Source organism: Arachis hypogaea, chromosome 5 (assembly GCF_003086295.3).
Source record: "Arachis hypogaea cultivar Tifrunner chromosome 5, arahy.Tifrunner.gnm2.J5K5, whole genome shotgun sequence".
NCBI lineage: Eukaryota > Viridiplantae > Streptophyta > Magnoliopsida > Fabales > Fabaceae > Arachis > Arachis hypogaea.
In genome coordinates, this window is record NC_092040.1 from 48,006,046 (window position 1) to 48,025,639 (window position 19,594).

The 19,594-nt window shown below is 33.0% G+C and overlaps 1 protein-coding gene across 1 annotated transcript; it reads right to left on the bottom strand.

Annotated features, from left to right (window-relative positions):
- Positions 1-2,525: 2,525 nt before the first annotated feature.
- On the bottom strand, positions 2,526-5,758 carry LOC112801565 (uncharacterized). Its single transcript, XM_025844377.3, has 5 exons — positions 5,257-5,758; positions 4,899-5,031; positions 4,370-4,494; positions 4,089-4,235; positions 2,526-3,084 (listed from the first exon to the last, which is right to left on the bottom strand). The coding sequence occupies exons 1-5, from the start codon at positions 5,428-5,430 to the stop codon at positions 2,953-2,955; spliced, it is 711 nt and encodes a 236-aa protein (XP_025700162.1). The 5' UTR covers positions 5,431-5,758; the 3' UTR covers positions 2,526-2,952.
- Positions 5,759-19,594: the final 13,836 nt, after the last annotated feature.

Below are 19,594 nucleotides of genomic sequence, written 5' to 3' on the forward strand. Positions count from 1 at the left end.
ACATGAGTTGTATATGATGTACATTATCTATTCGTTATTTGTCTCTTATATTCCTTTATATTTTTGTTTGTGTATATTTTATTTTATTCCCTTAAATTTTTTTGTTTAAAAAAAATTATCCATAAAATCGGTATCGCTCTAACAAGGAAATAGGCTCATATATTAAATAATAGATAAAGTTAAGGAAAACAAGTTGTTGACATTTGGCTTCTTGTATGACTGGTAGCACGAATCCCCACACTTTCGTACTGTTGTACCATCAAGTGCACTGGGTCGTCCAAGTAATACCTGAGCGAGTCAGGATCAATTCCACGAGGATTGTGGTTTGAAGCAGGCTATGGTTATCTTGCAGGTCTTAGTCAGGCAAATCAGAAGGTTGTTGGATTATCAGTGATATAAACATAACATTTACTCATGAGTTGTGTAAACTATGATAGGAATAGGGCTAAGGATTGGAGTTGCTTTGTCTTTCTGAATTAACTCTGGTATTACTGCTCTCTTTACTTGTGAGTGATTTCTTCAATGGCAGGATGTATGTGATTGACACTGGTTTGATCAGCTGCCAATACTCCTCCGGATCTGAACCCCAGGTTTAGTGTGGATCCATCTTTACTTGAGGGTGAAGTGCGTACAGTCTATTCTCCTTTATGATCCTACTCAAAATACCACAGACAAGGTCGGATCTTCCAGATCAGAGAATGCTGCATCTTTGTGTTCTAGCCTCTACCACAGAGACCCTAATCTCCCCAGAAATTGGTTGAATTGATGTCTCGAGAAGTCCCCAATCTGAGAGACGTATATTCAAGCTGTTGGTTCGTCACTGTCTAGTGAAAGACGCATTCTGAACCCAAGTAGACGCGGGTGTTTGTCAAGCACGTTCGTCTTAATGTGATGAACAGATCTAATTTGTCAGATCATCCTATTCACCACGATTAAGTATGAATGTACATCTTAGATTAATCAAACATCGATCAAAGAGAAACAATAATACTTTTATTAATTTATAGGACTCAGCAAGGCTCCTCCCCTCAACCTAGGAGGTTTAGAAACTCATACTGATGTGAAAAAATGGTAAAACGTGTATGATGGTAAAAATGAAGTAAAAGTGTGTGTATAACATGAATTAAATCCCTTAAATACTAAACAGATGACTAGTAAGGGTAAAATAGTCTATTTAGTGCTAAAATCCACTTCTGGGGCCCACTTGGTGAGTGTTTGGGCTAAGCTTTGATGAGATCCATGTGCTATGAGGTCTCTGAGCGTGGAACGCTAGCTAGGGGGTCCTCTTTGTGCGTTTGTACATTGGTCTCTGCTCTTTGGGCACTGAACGCTTGGAAGAGGGCAGGAAGCTGGCGTTGGACGCCAGTTTTGGGCCTTCTAATTCGAAGCAAAATATAGACTATTACATATTGCTGGAAAGATCTGGAAGTCAGCTTTCCATAGCCATTGAGATCGCTCCATTTGGATTTTTGTAGCTCCAGAAAAGCCCTTCTGAATGCAAGGAGGTCAGATCCGAACTACATTTGCAGTGCTTTCTCTGTCTCTAAATCAAACTTATGCTCCAGCTCCTCAATTTCAGCCAAAAAATACCTGAAATTGTACAAAAATACAAAAACTCATAGTAGAATCCAAAAATGTAAATTTAACACTAAAACCTATATATACTGAATAAAAACTACTAAAAACTATATGAAAGTGATGTCAATAAGTGTATAAAATATCCGCTCATCAATGACCATGGTATACCAAAAGTTGGGTCGTTACATATTTACCTTACTAGAGTAAACATATAACCTACTAGTATATATGACACTAGTAACATGATTATCTCAGTTATAAAAGATCTATGAGGATGTCTCAACATAACTAAACTCATTGGAGAGTGCCGACATTAATTTACACCGGTAGATTTTGGGCCCACTTATTATATTATTAAACTTATCTCAAGTTTAACTATAGCAGGTAATATAGCAATATATTATTATTTTTTCTCTCAAGATTCGAGTCCGGTTCGTCGACACGAGTCTAACCGTCTGACTCGGATTTTTTAGATTCCCAACCGAAGCAGCCCGAAAACGTAGCTTCTGCTGCAATGGGCTCTGGCAAGGTGCTTGCTTCACTAAACTTCCCAAAAAAATTTGTTCCTTGAAAAATAGTTTTATTCTGTTTTTTATTTGGATTGAATTGGATGAACGATTTAATTTAAATTAATTTAAATTTGAACACTCCTAAATAGAAATGTCAAATCTGGATCATCCTAAAATTAAGATTCTAAAATCGAATCGGTCATTGAACCAATAAAATAGAAATTTAAAAGCTTAAATCCTAAACTTTAAACCATAAATATTCTCAAAAAAATTAAAAAAAATAAGAAAAATTAATTAATATTGACTAAAAAATTGATTCTTTATAATTTTTTTATTTAGCAAAACGTAAGATATATTTGTCTAGAGGTGCCAATAATAGAACTATTGGAAAATGAAAAAGAAAAAAAATGAGTGAAATAGTAAACATGAGAACATAAGTTAGTAAATAAGAAATTTTTTATTTAGACAATTAAAAAAAACCCGAGAAACTTAGCACTTGAATTGGAATTCCCAACCACCTTCTAACATCTTATATACCTATCTTTTCACAAAACAAATTGCATGCCCAAACTACTAGTTAGTTTATTCAATCAAAATAAAAACTCATAGCAACCCCATGTGTGATCGATTCTATGACAAGTTTGAGAAAATGTGGCGAAGAGGTCCATGTTCTGTTTACAGAATCATACTTTTTTTCAACACTAACGAAATCTCTCCGTTCTGTTCTCAAGGACTGTATATCAGGTGGAATTTGTTCATCCACTGGAACAGGTCTTCGGCAAAACCATCCTTCCTTTTAACTGTTTTGTGCTCTCTTTTCCACTGTCAACAGTTTTCTTCTTTTTCTTCTACTTAGTTAGTTACATCACTCAAGCATGGCCTTAGCAGCATCTATCAGTACAGATCGAAAGTCATCCATGGCACGACCAAGCACCGTGTACCCTTCCTTGTCCTCCACATCAACATCAGCTCCATGTCTTATCAGAAGGAGGGCTACCTGTAAACACAGAACACACGGGTAAGGATTTTTTACTCAGAAAACATATGCTCCATAGCCCTGATATTTCTAATGCTTTATAATAATAAAAAAAGAAATATTAGATGATCAAAATCTTTTATTTATATTTTCTTTACATTTGAGCCAGCATTAGCTAGCTCCCCGTTTATCACACTAAAAATGTTGGCCCCCATAACATTATCCTAAAAAGAAGTCGAAACATATTCCTAAATAAATAGTATTAATGTTTAAATTGGTCCTTAAAGATTGCACGAGTGAATTTGGTCAATTAAATATTAATGTGAGTTAAATTAGCCATTCAATTTTCCTGATGACCATGTCACCATTAATGTATATATTATCTTTTAGGAACCACCTTAAGTGTGCGCCAAAAACATCTTGTTTGCAGATTCTCTGCAAGTTTTTGGAAGTACAAATCAAGGCAAAGAAAAAAAAAAACTAAATGTTAACACTCATTTCCAAATAAAATACCAAAGAATAATTTTTTTTGTTAAAAACAAAATGAATATTGCTAGAATACCTTGTTCGATCATAAATATTGCTAGAATACCTTGTTCGGTCATAAATACCTTTATTTTTTTGTTAAAAACAAAATGATAGTGTTATTTCATTCAAGGTAAGAATACAGTAGATTAGAAAATTAAATTATGTACATCTTGACGAAAAAGCTTTTCTGATGCAACTAGCCAATGATTTTATTACATTAAATCACTTATCATCTGGAACAAATGCATCCCACTCATTCTTAATTATGATAAAAGATGAATGGGTTAAGTAATTTAAACACCAAGAATAATAAATGACTAAGTGGTGAAATTAAAATCTCTGAAAATTTTTAAAGGAAATACAAAGAGGTACAACCGAAATAGAAAGATCATAAGATCATCTACAAGAAATATTTAACACATACAGGCTTTTGAGAAATATTCGGCAGACCTGTTAGCTCATATTTTTACAGTTATACACGCATAGAATAAGCATACCTCCTTGTTATTGCAAATCACAGCATTCATTAAAGGAGTTTGACCAACTCGATCAACTGCATCAACCTCCGCACCTTCTTCAATTAGAAGTTCACACAACTCAGAATTCCCAGTACTTGCTGCCCTATGCAATGGGGTGCAACCAACCTAATCGTGATAGAAATCCATACATTATAAATGACTACAAATCTCGTCTTCAACCAAAAACTTATGAAAGAAAAGAGAAAGGGGAGGAGTTATTCAAATAATTGTAATATATAAAAATAAGTATATGCTACAACCTTGTCCTTTATATTAATCTTGGCATCATTGGAGATGAGTTTTTCAGCAATCTTCACCCAACCTTTGCTGGCAGCATAATGTAGAGCAGTTCGACCCCCATCATTTTTTAAATTAACATTAGCTCCTACCAAAATCGAAAGACCCATAATATTAAAAAACCAAGAATAATGGGTGAGTCTTTCTACATGCAAATGAACAATGAAACATATGTATTGGTCATTAGGAATTTTAAGCCATAATCTAAGTAGGGCTAGTTGGCCAAGAAAGGAGGAAAGTCATGAAAATCATTATGAAACAAACCAAGCAAATCAATATAACCACAAAGAGATAAAAGTAAACACCTTTCTAGTAAACAACAGTACACTTAAAATCTACCAAGCAAATCAAGTAATAGAATTCTCAATCTCAGGAGCACAGATAGAGTCAGTTAATTATCACATAGCTTGGAGTTTCAAAGAAAATTATAAGATGCTGCCTGACATCAGTAGCAGTATCAAGAACCAAACCTCTTATAAATAAACCACTAACCTTTGCTCAACAATGCCTCCACAATCTCCAAATTCCCAATGCTAGCCGCAGAGTGAATGGGCGCCCAACCTTCTTCATCTTTATTGTTTATCACACTAGCTGATGCATCAGCAGATAACAGTATCTTCACCACCTGACATACTCACCATCCACAGCCATAAATTTCTTATTTCTTCTTTTTAACAAAAAAATGCCGAATCCAGTGACAGCTACAAAGCTAAAAAATTCACTATAAACCCTAAATCCCAATTCAAGTCACAGAAGAAGGAGACATTTCTACCAGAATTGAATGAGAACTAATGGGGTGTGTGTGTGTGTGTCAGAGAGAGAGAGAGAGAGCAAAGAGGTAATCGTGAACCTCGGTGTGAGAGGAAGAAACGGCAACGTGAAGAAGAGAGCGATGGTCTTCGTTAGTGAGGGAGAGCGCTATTGAGAGTGCTTTAGATGAGAGAGATCGGAAGGTTGAGGCGTCGCCATTTTCAGCAGCTTTGAATAGGTCCATGTCTTCTGGAGTGTCTACTTCCACCTCCATTCTTTCTTCGTGATCTCCGATAGGATAGAGCTAAGGAGGTGCTAAATTTTTACCAGTGCGTCAAGTAGACTATTTTTTTTCGAAGAAAGGATAGATAAGATTAAATTATTTGTCTTTCATACCCAAATAAAATTGATTGACGTAAATAAAACTGTGTTCTGGTGTCAAATACAGATACAAAAAGGTAAGTATCTGACTTTTTTTTATTATTTATGATTTTAATACGGATACAAAAATATATGATTTTATACTTTTTGTTGTGTTTTTGCACCGAGATTCTATAAAAACATGTATTTCCACCGACATTCTGAAAAACATGTATTTCCACCGAGATTCTACAAAAATATATGATTTTATAAAAACATGTATTTCCACCGAGATTCTGAAAATCGGATCCGTGATCCAATCACTCTAAACATTAGTTTATTGTTTTATTAGTCTAACTAATTTAACGGAAATTCAATTAGAATAACTGTCATATAATAAAATAATAAATAAAATATAAATAAATACATTAAAATAAATTAAAATATAATATAAATTTTAAATCATCATCTCAATTTAAAATACTACATCAACTAAAATTAAAATCTTGTCAAAATTCAAATTTAAAAATTAAATAACCTTTAATTTCATCAATTTAAAACAATATAATATTCATTATATTATTAAGACAATTATAATTTATATACAATTTTAACAAATTTATTAACACAAAAATTAATAAAGATTAATAAAGATAAACAAAATTGATTATAATGAACAAATAATAGTTTAAAATTCATAAAAACTAAATAATTTATAAACTGCTTAATGAACTAATAAATGGATACTAGAGCCTTAAACTCTATTTAACAAGCAGTAACATGATCTGAAGTGATCTTGGTAGATAATCATAAAGAAGCTTTGCTAAAAAAAACAAAATAAAGAACCAAAAAAAATATTTAAAATGTTAGAATACTGTGCAATTGCTATTTAGAAAATATACATATTTACAATGTTATTGAGTATATATATATATCAAGACTCTGCATATATATTCAAGACTCATTCCAAAACTCCTTTTAACATATATACCAGATATATATTTCTTATAATTAATCATAACATAATTTTATTTCATTAAGTGATCTCACTATCTTTTATACCCTTTGCAAAAATAACAAATCAACCAATTTAATTAATACATAACTCCAAACACAGCAAGTAATATATTTTATACACTTCTAAAAAACAGTTTTAAATCATTTGCAATATCAGTAAACTATGCTTTATAAACAACTCAAATTGTTGAAATCACAAATATGAACTATACTATTTAAAATTTATAGAGGCATACCAATTCTAAAAAATGCATAATTAACAAAATTTATCAAGCATGGCAAAACTAAATTCTTAAAAAAAATTTAATTGAACACAGAAACACAACACAACAGAACACAAAATACACAGTATATAGCAGTAAAAAAAGACACAAAAATAAATATAATTTTTTAACCAAAAATAAAAACATACTGACTTCTCAATAATCAATAATCAATCATTCAATAACCACTTTTTTTCATACTCTTTGGATCGAAGAAGACAATGACTTCTCTGATTATTGAACTTTTAATAAATTATTGATTAGTTCTGCTCACTGTTGTTGTATATATTATATTATTTTGTGTCTTTTTCACTGTTATGCTGTGTATTTGATATTTTATTGTGCTGTGTTTTTGTGTTCAATTAAAATTTTCTTAAGAACTTAACTTTACCATGTTTGATAAATTTTGTTAATTATGCATTTCTGAAAATTGATATGCTTCTATAGATTTTAAATATTGTCGTTCATATTTGTGATTTGGATAATTTGAGTTGTTAATGAAATAGTTTATATTATTACAAATGATTCGGGACCGCTTTTGAAGAGTATACGAAGTATATTACTTGCTGTGTTTAGATTTGTGTATTAACTAAATTGATTAATTTGTTATTTTGATAAAGGGTAAAAAAATAGTAAAATCACTCGGTGAAATTAAGTTCTGTTATCATTATTATTTATAGGAAATATATATCTAGTATATCATTTGAGATTAATTTTGTTAAAAAGGAATCTTGAAATGAGTCTTGAATATATATGTGCAGAGTCTTGATATGTATATATACATGTGCAAATTCAATAGCATTGTTAATATGTTCAATTTTTTAAATAGCAATTACACAGTATTCCTGTATTTCTAAATTTCCTTTTTTTGGTTCTAAATTGTAAAACTATTACTTAGTTTATTATAATCAGTCTTATGTTTATTCTTATCAATTTTTATTAATTTTTGTGTTAATAATTTTGTTAAAATTGTGTAAAATTGTGACTCTCTTAATAATATAATCAATATTATATTATTATTGATGGATGAAATCAAAGGATATTTAACTTTTGAATTTTACATTGACAAGAATTAAGATTTTAGTTGATATAGTATTTTAAATTGGGATAATAATTTATAGTTTATATTAGACTTTAATTTATTTTTGTGTGTTTATTTATATTTTATTTATTATTTTATTATAAAATAGTTATTTCGGTTGACTACAGTTAAATCGATTGAATCAGTAAATATGTGAATCAATGATTAGAACGGTTTAATGACTGATTCGATTTTTAAAATCATGAGAAAAAGAGCTATTTTTGAGAGATTTTTAGAGGAGAAGGAGGCTCTTGAATGTCTGAAGGCTTTTTCTTTTTATTTTTATACAAAATACAAAATGGCACCGTTTTAGAAAAACTGAAAGAATTTTAATTCGATCTAATCGGCCGGTTTAATAATTTTTAAACGGTTATATAATTGACAATTTTATAGATTGAACCAAACTATAAACATGTCCAATTCACAGATAGATCGATCAAACTGGTTAATCCTAATTTTCAGAATTATGAATTTTCACTAATTTAAATTACAAAAATAAAACAAATTATTAATTAATTTAGTACTCTTTCTTTCTCTTTCTCCCTCACTTACACATACACTGATCTCACATATACAATTAGTTTTTATTCTCTCACAGAAAATAGAGTAAATGTTAAAAGGATGATAAAAATCCATCATCATCATCGAAGACGGAGATGATAGGAATTATTGTTGAGTATGTATACTTCCATCTTGAAATAAATATAATGCACATGCTCATTTTATTTTCTCTGTCGGTTCATTTTATTTAAAATAAATAATAATAAAAATAATTATATTTTCAATCTAAAATAAAAAAATTTTAATTTATTTTTTATATTCTCGTCATTGTATGTATATATTTGAAATAATTAAGACTTTATTTATTTTAAAGCTACTGATTATATAATCTATCGTTACATTAATTCTAATGAACTCACTTTGAGTTTGTTATTCGATCTTTTCTTATTAAAATATAATATAATATAAATCTAAGATAAAAAAAATTAATAAATTATTTTAAAATTAACTCTCTAAATAATTTAAGATGTTACATATACTTAAGCATAAAATAGAAATATTATATAAAGATATGCAATAGTTAAAATTGTATAAAATAGGATATTATATATACTCAAGCATAAAATAGGATGTTATATATACTCTCTAAATAATTTAAAAGTGTATGTGTACATATATAATACGTACATGGGAGCGTCTATGGTGTGGATAGTACAAAACATCCACAGCTACAAATTCTAAGTGGTTGCTCCATTTTAAAATACGTGGTAAAGAACAGGTTATGACAGTTTTTATATGTGGACTCAGGATGCTCACAGTATCAGAAGTATTTGATCTATTTGTCTCATATAACCACCTTTAAAAGCTTAATTACATGTGATTAATAGAATGTTGTCTTTATATTTTTGTTTCGCTATTGGGGCCTTTGCCAAAATTTGTGGCCAACACTTTAAATTGGGCGATGATGCAGGCAAGGTTCCGAAAACCGGACCGGACCGGCCGGTTCGACCGGTTTAACCGCGAATCGGTGCTACAAACAGTTCGGTCCTCATATAAAAACCGTCCAAACAAAAATTGTTTAAGAACTGGCAAACCGGTAAAAAATTGGCCGGTTAGACCGAACCGGTGACCGGCCGGTTATGCTAAACGACGCTGTTTTATAATTAAAAAAATAAAAAATAAAAAAACGGACCCGATCCGACCCGCTCGTTTAGCACGGAGCACCCCACCCCCCTTTCTTCCCCCGACCCCATTCATTCATTCCCCCTTTCTGAATCATCTCCAATGGAGAACGGAGAACCCTAGTCGCCCTGAACCATAGCCCCCCTGTCGCCATCCTTCGTCCCTGGTGTCGCCATCCTCAGCCCCAGTAACCCTCAAATCTCCATCGTCGGATTCGCCTGGTTCCTGCCCAGTAGCCCTACATCTCCATCCTCTGCTCATCTTCTCAACACCAGCACCGCAGCACGCAGTCAACACCGGTAGCCCTCCATCTCCATCGCGCGGTCCTCAACAGTCAACACTCAGCACTGGTAGCCCTCCATCGACCCCAGGTCAGTGACTCGTCCTCTGCTCATCTTGTTTGTTCTTCGCCTCTGCTCATGTTCTTCCATCGACCCCGGTAGAAACCTTTCATGAAATTGATACTCTGTGAAGTGTGAACTTCCTCTGTGAAGTGTGAACTGTGACTGTGGCTGATCAATTTAATCTCTATGGACTGTGAACTGTGGCTGTGAACTGTGGCTGTGGCTGTGAATTTGATACTATGTGCAGTATGAACTTCCTCAGTAGAAAGTAGAAACCTTGCATGAAATTTATAATCTGAAAATTAACTTCCTGTTTGTTGCACAATTTCATTTTGTTTGTCAATTTGTGTTTGATCCTTGGCTCAATTTCTGTTTGCTGCTGAGCATAGGAAATTAATAATCTGAAAATTAAGCAGCCTGGTCTTCTATATTGCAGCTCAATTCCTGTTTGTTGCACAATTTCATTTTGTTTGTCAATTTGTGTTTGATCCTTGGCTCAATTTCTGTTTGCTGCTGAGCATAGGAAATTAATAATCTGAAAATTAAGCAGCCTGGTCTTCTATTTTGCTTCATCTGTGAACTGTTCAATTTCTATGAATTTGCTCTGTGAACTGTTCAATTTCTGTGTATGTTCATTGTGATGTGTTGTGTTGTGGGGTTGTGGCTGTTTTTACTTTTTAATTTCATATATGTTTTATTAATTTCAGTTATGGAAGATAGTATTAATTAAGAAGCAACTGCTGATAACAATGCTTCTGTGAATAATAACATGCCTGCCGATACTCCACTTCCGAATGATGCTGCTAATCCTAATTCCCATAGTGCTAATGATAGTCAGTCACAAGGTTCTTCTAACCTTAAGGGGAAAAACAGATTTAGCATGGAAAAATAGATTGAGTTTGGATTTTGATAAGATCAATATGTATTTGGTTGATGATATTTTATGTAGTGTTTTAAATTTTGAAAATATTTTAAGATTTATATCAGACTATAATTATATTTTAGGATGTGTATTTATAATTTATATATTATTCTATTCTAAAACGGTTTTTCCGGTTGGACCACCGGTTGGACCAGTAAACCAGTAAACCAGTGATTAAAGCGGTTTGATGACCGGTCCGGTTTTCTGAACCTTGGATGCAGGTTATTTGTAAACTAGCCTTCTATTTAAATTTTGAGGAATTCTCCGCATACAAGCGTTTTTCCATACAAGTCATTTATTTCTTTTTCTTTCTCTTTTTCCATGCCTCCTCTTTTTCTTTTCTTTCTTTTTTTCGTGCTTCTTTTTCTTCGTTTTTGAAGTGTTTCATCTTCATCGTCGTGTTTCTCCTCATTCTTCTTTTGATTTTGCAACATTATGTATTTTTTTTCTTCTTTGTTTGATTTTTTTCTCTAAAAAAGAATTATAAGAATATGAAATAAGAAAATGAAGAAAAAGAAGAAGTAGCAGAAGATGAGGAGGAGAAAGAGGAAGAGTTCTGAATTATGCATAAGGTGTACTTCAACGAATTTTGGGTATATTTTTTAAATCTTTTGGGTGTATTTTTGTAATCCTTTGTGTGAATTCCTATAACCGTTTTGGTGTATTTCTGTAATCGTTTGGGTGTATTTTTGAAGTTCTAATATCTTCAAAAACGATTTCAAAGCTTGATTTCAGAAACAATGAAAATCGAAAAAAAAAAAACGAAGCAAGAATACCAATGATAAACGCAGATAAAACAACGAATAAAAAGACAAAGTGAGAACGCACGAAGGAGATCGAACAAATTTGACAAGAAACTCGTTTTCATGGAGCAAGAAGAAGAAGAGTAGGAGAAGAAGAAGGAGAAGAAGAAGGAAGAGGAGGATGAGAAGGAGGAACGCAAAGCACGCCATGAAAATCGTATATGGGCCAGCGTGTTTTTTGTTAAGTTTCTCCCAACTTGTATGACTTGTAAACCAACTGACTTGTATGTGTAGCACTCCTCTTCAATTTTTTGTCACGGTAAACAATTCTCAAGACACTTAGAAGTCGCAATATTCTCAAGACATTTTTATTTTACTACTGTTAAATATATTTCTTATTGATCTTGTCATCTTGTAGAAATAAAATATTTAATTTTAAATTTGTTGTTACAAAAATAAAAAGATAGGAAATAAAAATAAAAAGATAAATATTTAAAATAAAAAATTACACATGTAAAATAAATAAATAACCATCATTACCAATTTAGTATTTTTTAATAAAAAGAGAAATAGAGTAGACCTATGTTGAATAGTTATAAGGATACAGGTTTTTGTTCACATCAAATGGCCAAGGCTTTCTTTTTTTCTATTTTGCAAAGATATATTTTATTAGACCTTAAGATATCTGAGGGATTTTTCTTACTAAGAATTCAAAAAATAAAGCGTTTTTAAAATAAATTCTAATTATTTTCTTTGTAAAAAAAATTGTTCATAGTGACAAAATACCTAAATAAAATACTGGTTTACAAATCATCATGGCCTAATTTAAAATGCTGGCAGAGGATTTTTGGTAAAGGTCCCAACAGCGAAAAATATTAAAGAGAGCATTTTATTAATCACGTATAATTAAATTTTTCAAGATGATTATATGAGACAAACAAGTCAGATGTCTCTGGTGAGCCTCCTGAGTCCACAAACAAAGGCTACCATAATCTGCTGTCCACCACACATTTTAAAATGGGATACACCACCTAAGATATATAGGTATGGATGTTTTACACAATCCACATCGTAGAATTTTCCTACATATAAAGCAAATTCTCCTATATAGATAGCAGAATTTTATCTACATGTATAGATTAACATTGGTAATGCCTAAATGTAAATAGTGTGGATAGAATGAGACAATTTCTAAACAAGTTGCAGTTCGTTCCAGTGCTTGTCACAGTGTTGACCAGTTATCACATGATGACGTTCTGATTAAATGTAGGTAATTATGTCATTGAGATGGTATATGATTATCACTAATGATGGGCCATTGCATCTTTATTGTGGTTTGGGACTTTTATGGACTTTGGTTGGTTTATAGATCTACAACTTGAATATTTTAATCTGTTAAGGTCTTGACTATAATTTTGGTTGTTGAAGTTTTCACTGGGAAGTAACATGTTATTGGGCTTACCCTTCAGGTGCTCTTTTTTAGGGTGAAAATGATTTTCATTCTTATGGGGTACCACAATGCCAATAAAAAAAAGGCCATACAGAGAAAATGGTAGACAAATTTTTAGAATTTTCAGTTCAGACAGAATTCGTATTCTTTTATAATGATTTCTCAATCGTATGTAACCATGAGTACGAAAGAAGTGACTATCGATTTCAATATCGAAAGCACATTAGGGGTACCCTTGTAAACACTATACTAAGTATATAGTTATTCTTATCTAATCATGTGAGTTATAGCAGTCTTAGGTAATTTATTTGTTGTTACACTAGATCGTCCTTAGAATAGAAAAAGAAATTCCAATCTCTGTGAAAGGGGTTCCCCTCTCCTCAGATGTCCATAAAAGGAAATTGAAAGTGAATCTGATCAGAAACTGTTGATATGAGATTCAATCAATAGCGGATTAGTAAAGTGTAATCGCCCATTCTAGGATGAGTTGGAAGAGGAATTCCTAATTCTTACATGGATGAGACCGTTCAGGTGCATTATTCTAAGAAGCGGGCTGCTCTTTTCCACTCAATCTAAAATGACTAACTGATACTGATAAAAGTCATTTATCTACTGAGCTATCCATTCTAATAGCTAGTCCAGATTGGACGTATGTTAACATCGGATCTTAGTTGTTTTTGTTTATTTATCAAGTTCGAGAAAACTTTTTAAGTCTAGCTTAGGATCTTCACCTTTCAGGTGGTTTACTGGTCCCTTCAAGATTTGAAAGGATCTAATAAATCATTCATATTTGTATTAAAAGAATTGAGAATGTTTTTTTTTATGTGAAACTTTGGCTATTTATGTAATTAGTATAAGGTATATTTAAAGTTATAATGTGGTTAGAAAATATTTGTTATATAGATATAAGATATTGTAGCTGTGAAAAAATCTTATTTGAAATATGTATTTGTAATTTAAACTTTTGTAAAACCCATAAGATAATTTTATTCGAAAATATATAATGTTATGCATTTTTAATATTAAGTTTATTATGAGCTTGTTGGGTGTTATTAAATTATTAAAAAATATATTTTTTTAAATAATTTTTTTTATTTTTTAATGTGTTTGACAAAATTTTAGTAGTGAAAGTAAAAATACTAAAAAAATCTTTTTGCTTAAAAAAATATTTTTAACATAATAAATAAACAAAAAATATTTTTATATTATTGTACTCAAACATAATTTTTAAATATAAAAATATTTTTACATGAAATATTTAAATATAAAATTATTTTTACTTTTATTTTTCATAAAAACTCAACCAAACAAGTGAACAACCCCTGTGCTATGATGTAAGTATGCCTCCCCTTCTTTTATATGTATGCCTCTCTTTTTTCTTTTTTTTTTCTTTTTTGACATATAGTGGCTTATTTCTATGTGTGTCCAACCAAACACAACAAAGCCCATAAACATCATATAGATTAAATAGTGAATATCCCACCCGACTCCTGACAATTATCTCGAAAGGACAACAAGGTTCCTGGTGCACGAAAATCACACTCACACTATGTAATTCCACACAATTAACCAGCAAGTGCATTGGGTCGTCCAAGTAATACCTTACGTGAGTAAGGATCGATCCCACGTAGATTGTTGGCTTGAAGTAAGTTATGGTTATCTTATTATTCTTAGTCAGGATATTGATAGGGTTCTTTAGTTTCAGTTGTAAAAAGTAAAAGAGCATAAAATTAGTAATTGTTACGCAGTAATGGAGAATATGTTGGAGTTTTGGAGATGCTTTGTCTTCTGAATCTCTACTTTCCTACTGTCATCTTCTTCACGCTCGCAAGGTTCCTTCTATGGCAAGCTGTGTGTTGGTGGATCACCGTTGTCAATGGTTACCATCCGCTCTCTCAGTGAAAATGGTCCAAATGCGCTGTCACCGCACGGTTAATCATCTGTCGGTTCTCGATCATGTTAGAATAGGATCCATTGATCCTTTTGCGTCTGTCACTACACCCAACACTAGCGAGTTTGAAGCTCGTCACAGTCATCCAATCCCTGAATCCTACTCGAAATACCACAGACAAGGTTTAGACTTTTCGGATTCTCAAGGATGCTGCCAATGGATTCTAGCTTATACCACGAAGACTCTGATTAAGGAATCTAAGAGATACTCATTCATTCGAATGTAGAACGGAGGTGGTTGTCAGGCACGCATTCATAGATTGAGAATAGTGATGAGTGTCACGGATCATCACATTCATCATAGTGAAGTGCGAATGAACATTTTAGATAGAAACAAGCATGTTTGAATAGAAAACAGAAATAATTGCATTAATTCATCGAGACGCTGCAGATCTCTTCACCCCCAACAATGGAGTTTAGAGACTCATGCCATCAAAGAGTACAAAGTTCAGATCTAAAATGTCATGAAATACAAAATAAGTCTCTAAAAGTTGTTTAAATACTAAACTAGTAACCTAGGTTTACAGAAAATGAGTAAACTAAGATGGATAGTGCAGAAATCCACTTCTGGGGACCACTTGGTGTGTGCTGGGGCTGAGACTTGAGCTTCTCACGTGTCTGGGCTGTTTCTGGAGTTAAACGTCAGGTTGTAACCTGTTTCTGGCGTTTAACTCCAACTTGCAACCTGTTTCTGGCGTTCAACGCCAGAATGCAACATGGAACTGGCGTTAAACGCCAGTTTACATCGTTTGTCTTCGCGTAAAGTATGGACTATTATATATTGCTGGAAAGCCCTGCCCTGGATGTCTAATTTCCAACCCAATTGAGAGCGTGCCAATTGGACTCATGTAGCTCCAAAAAATCCATTCCGAGTGTGGAGAGGTCAGAATCCAACAGCATCAGCAGTCCTTTTTCAGCCTGAATCAGATTTTTTGCTCAGCTCCCTCAATTTCAGCCAGAAAATACCTGAAATCACAAAAAAACACACAAACTCATCGTAAAGTCTAGAAATATGAATTTTGCCTAAAAACTAATAAAAATATACTATAAACTAACTAAGACATACTAAAATCTACATGAAATTACCCCCAAAAAGTGTATAAAATATCCGCTCATCACAACACCAAACTTAAACTGTTGCTTGTCCCCAAACAACTAGATAAATAAAATAGGATAAAAAGAAATCAAGAAGCAATAATATCTCAGAGTTTTAAGTGAAGCTCAGATTCTAATTAGATGAGCGGGACTAGTAGCTTTTTGCTTCCGAACAGTTTTGGCATCTCACTTTATCCTTTGAAATTCAGAATGATTGGCATCCATAGGAACTCAGAATTCAGATAGTATTATTGATTCTCCTAGTTTAGTATGTTGAGTCTTGAACACAGCTACTTTATGAGTCTTGGCCGTGGCCCTAAGCACTTTGTTTTCCAGTATTACCACCGGATACATAAATGCCACAGACACATAACTGGGTAAACCTTTTCAGATTGTGACTTAACTTTGCTAAAGTCCCCAATTAGAGGTGTCCAGAGTTCTTAAGCACACTCTTTTGCCTTGGATCACGACTTCAACCAGTCTCAAGCTTTTCACTTGGACCTACATGCCACAAGCACATGGTTAGGGACAACTTGATTTAGCCGCTTAGGCCTGGATTTATTTCCTTGGGCTCTCCTATCCATTGATGCTCAAAACCTTGGATCCTTTTCACCCTTGCCTTTTGGGTTAAAGGGCTATTGGCTTTTTCTACTTTTTTCTTTTTTTTATTTTGCTTTTTCTTGTTTCAAGAATCAATTTCATGATTTTTCATATCAACAATAATATTTCTCTTGTTCATCATTCTTTAAAGAGCCAACAATTTTAACATTCATAAAATTCAATATAAAAAATATGCACTGTTCAGGCATTCATTCAGAAGACAAAAAGCATTGCCACCACATCTAAATAATTAGAATTTTACTTATTAAAAACTTGAAAAAAATATTGCCTCTTTATTCTAAAAATCTACTATTTTATTTATGTTTGATGATGATGAGAAAAATAAATTATAGCTTAATTTGAGATAAAATCAAAATAAATATACTAATTACTACTACTAATATATAACTTCTAAGGTAAATTCCTAATAAGAACAATTATCACAGAGTTAAGGCAAAGATTAGGACTCAACAACCTTTATTTTGGGAGGTGGATGCTCCTTTAATCTGTGGGGTGCTTGGCCCTTCAAGAGACAGCTTCTGTCGCTTTAGTTCCCTCAGTTTATGCCCTTGCTCTTCTTGTTCCTTAAGCAGTTTGCAAAGCATGCTATTTTGATTTTGCTATTCTTCCTTTAGTTGCTCCATAGCTTCTTGCAATTTGGTGACAGATGCTTCAAGGCGCTTTCAGTATTCAATTTGAGGGATTTTCGGGAGGAACTCCTGTGCTTTCCTCTTGATGGGGTCGTCCTGCACTTGTTGTCCTTCCATTGACTTTTTGGTGATTGGTCGCTCAACTGAGATATACTCAGTTACTCCTATCTTTACCCCAGCATCTTTACATAGCATAGAGATTAAGTTTGGATAAGTCAATTTGGCATCTTTGGAGTTTTTGTTTGCAATTGTGTAAAGTTCACAAGAAATCAGCTGATGAACTTCCACTTCTTTTTCCAACATAATATAATGGATCATTACTGCTCTTTTGATGGTGACTTCAGAGCGGTTGCTAGTGGGCAGTATAGAACGCCCAATGAAGTCCAGCCAGCCTCTGGCGACTGGTTTGAGATCTTCTCTCTTGAGTTAATTTGGGACACCCTTGGTGCTGGTTATCCACTTGGTTCCAGGGAGACATATGTCCTTTAGAATTTCGTCCAAGCCCTTATTTGTTCTCATCATTCTCCTATTAAAGGAGTCTGGGTTATCTTTCAGCTGAGGTAGCTTAAAGATCTCCTTGATTTTGTTAGGATGAAGGTGAACAATCTTCCCTCTGACCAAGGTTCGATAATCATAGAAGGCAGTTCCTGCTATTCTCTGCCTGTCTGTTTGCCACAGATTAGAGTAGAATTCCTGAACCATGTTTCTTCCCACCTTTGTTTTAGGATTAGCAAGGATTTCCCAGCTCCTGTTTCGAATTTGCTCTTGGATCTCCGGATATTTGTCTTCTTTCAGATTGAATTTAACTTCTGGGATTACTGACCTTAGACCCATTATTTTGTAGTAATGGTCTGAATGTTCTTTGGTTAAGAACTTCCCTTGATTCCAAAGTGGTTTTGGAATATTCTCTTTCTTGCCTCTTGGAGTGGTTTGTTTTTCCTTAGGAGCCATGATCTTAGTGGGTATTGGTTTAGTGATCACGGATAAACACACCAAACTTAGAGGTTTGCTTGTCCTCAAGCAAAAGAAAGGAAAGGAGAGGGATAGAAGGAGAGCTAATTTCGAATGGTGGAGGAGATGAGGGAGGCCGAATGTGGATTTAAAGGGAAGGGGGTAGGTTTTCAAAAATTTTGATAAAGATAAGATAGAATATATGATTTGTAAAAGATAAGTATGATAGGAAAAAGATATAATTTAAATTTTGAAAGGTTATGAAAGATATTTGAAAAGACGATATGATGAGTTTAAAAAGATTTGAAAAGAATTTAAAAAGATTTGAAAAGAATTTAAAAAGATAATTGAGTTTTGAAAAAGGTTTGAAAAGATTTTGAAGAAGAATTAAGAAAAAAGTTTAGGATTAAAAAGTTTTGGAATTGAAGTTGAAAGATGAGAGTTTGTAATATGTTTATGCAAGAAATCATGAATTGAAACATGAAAAATGGAAAAAATTTGAAGTGAAAAACGAATTTACCTCCTCCCCATAATCCTGGCGTTAAACGCCCAAACGCTGCATGTTTTGGGCGTTTAACGCCCATTTGTAGCTTCTTTTGGGCGTTTAACGCCCAGCTGTAGCACCTGGCTGGCGTTAAACGCCAGAAAATCCTTTATCACTGGGCATTTTCTGAATGCCCAAGATGCTGCCAATCTGGCGTTAAACGCCCAGAAGTTGCTTCTTTCTGGAGTTTAACGCCCAGATGGCTATCTCAACTGGCGTTAAATGCCCAGTAGATGCTTCTTTTGGGCGTTTAACGCCCAAAGCAGCTCTTAATGGCTTTTTCACACTAGTGAGCTTCGTTTTATTGTTTTATCCTCTTAATCCTTCTATAACTCTGTGAACTCATGCAATTGCTATTTTACCTTGAAGATAATTAGTATGAACCTGTAAAATTCAATTAATTAACAAAATGGCTGGGTTGCCTCCCAGCAAGTGCTTTTTTATTGTCTTTAGCTGGACTATTACTGAGTTTTAATCAAGTCTCAGTTTTGAGCAATCTTGCTCAAAATTGCTTTCAAGATAATGTTTGACTCTCTGTCCATTAACAATGAACTCTTTGTTAGAATCATTATCCTGAAGCTCTACGTATCCATATGGTGACACACTTGTAATCACATATGGACCTCTCCACCGGGATTTCAATTTCCCGGGGAATAATCTGAGTCTAGAATTAAACAGCAGAACTTTCTGTCCTGGCTCAAAGACTCTGGATGATAGTTTCTTATCATGCCATCTTTTTGCTTTCTCTTTGTAAATTTTTGCATTTTCGAAAGCATTGAGTCTGA

What these genes read in the sequence shown, in the direction of transcription:
- LOC112801565 (XM_025844377.3), bottom strand. Translation starts at nt 5,430, where the DNA reads ATGGAGGTGGAAGTAGACACTCCAGAAGACATGGACCTATTCAAAGCT. An exon ending in TTTCTTCCTCTCACACCGAG is followed by an intron (nt 5,032 to 5,256) that starts GTTCACGATTAC and finishes TGAGTATGTCAG; the next exon opens with GTGGTGAAGATACTGTTATC. An exon ending in GGAGGCATTGTTGAGCAAAG is followed by an intron (nt 4,495 to 4,898) that starts GTTAGTGGTTTA and finishes CGATTTTGGTAG; the next exon opens with GAGCTAATGTTAATTTAAAA.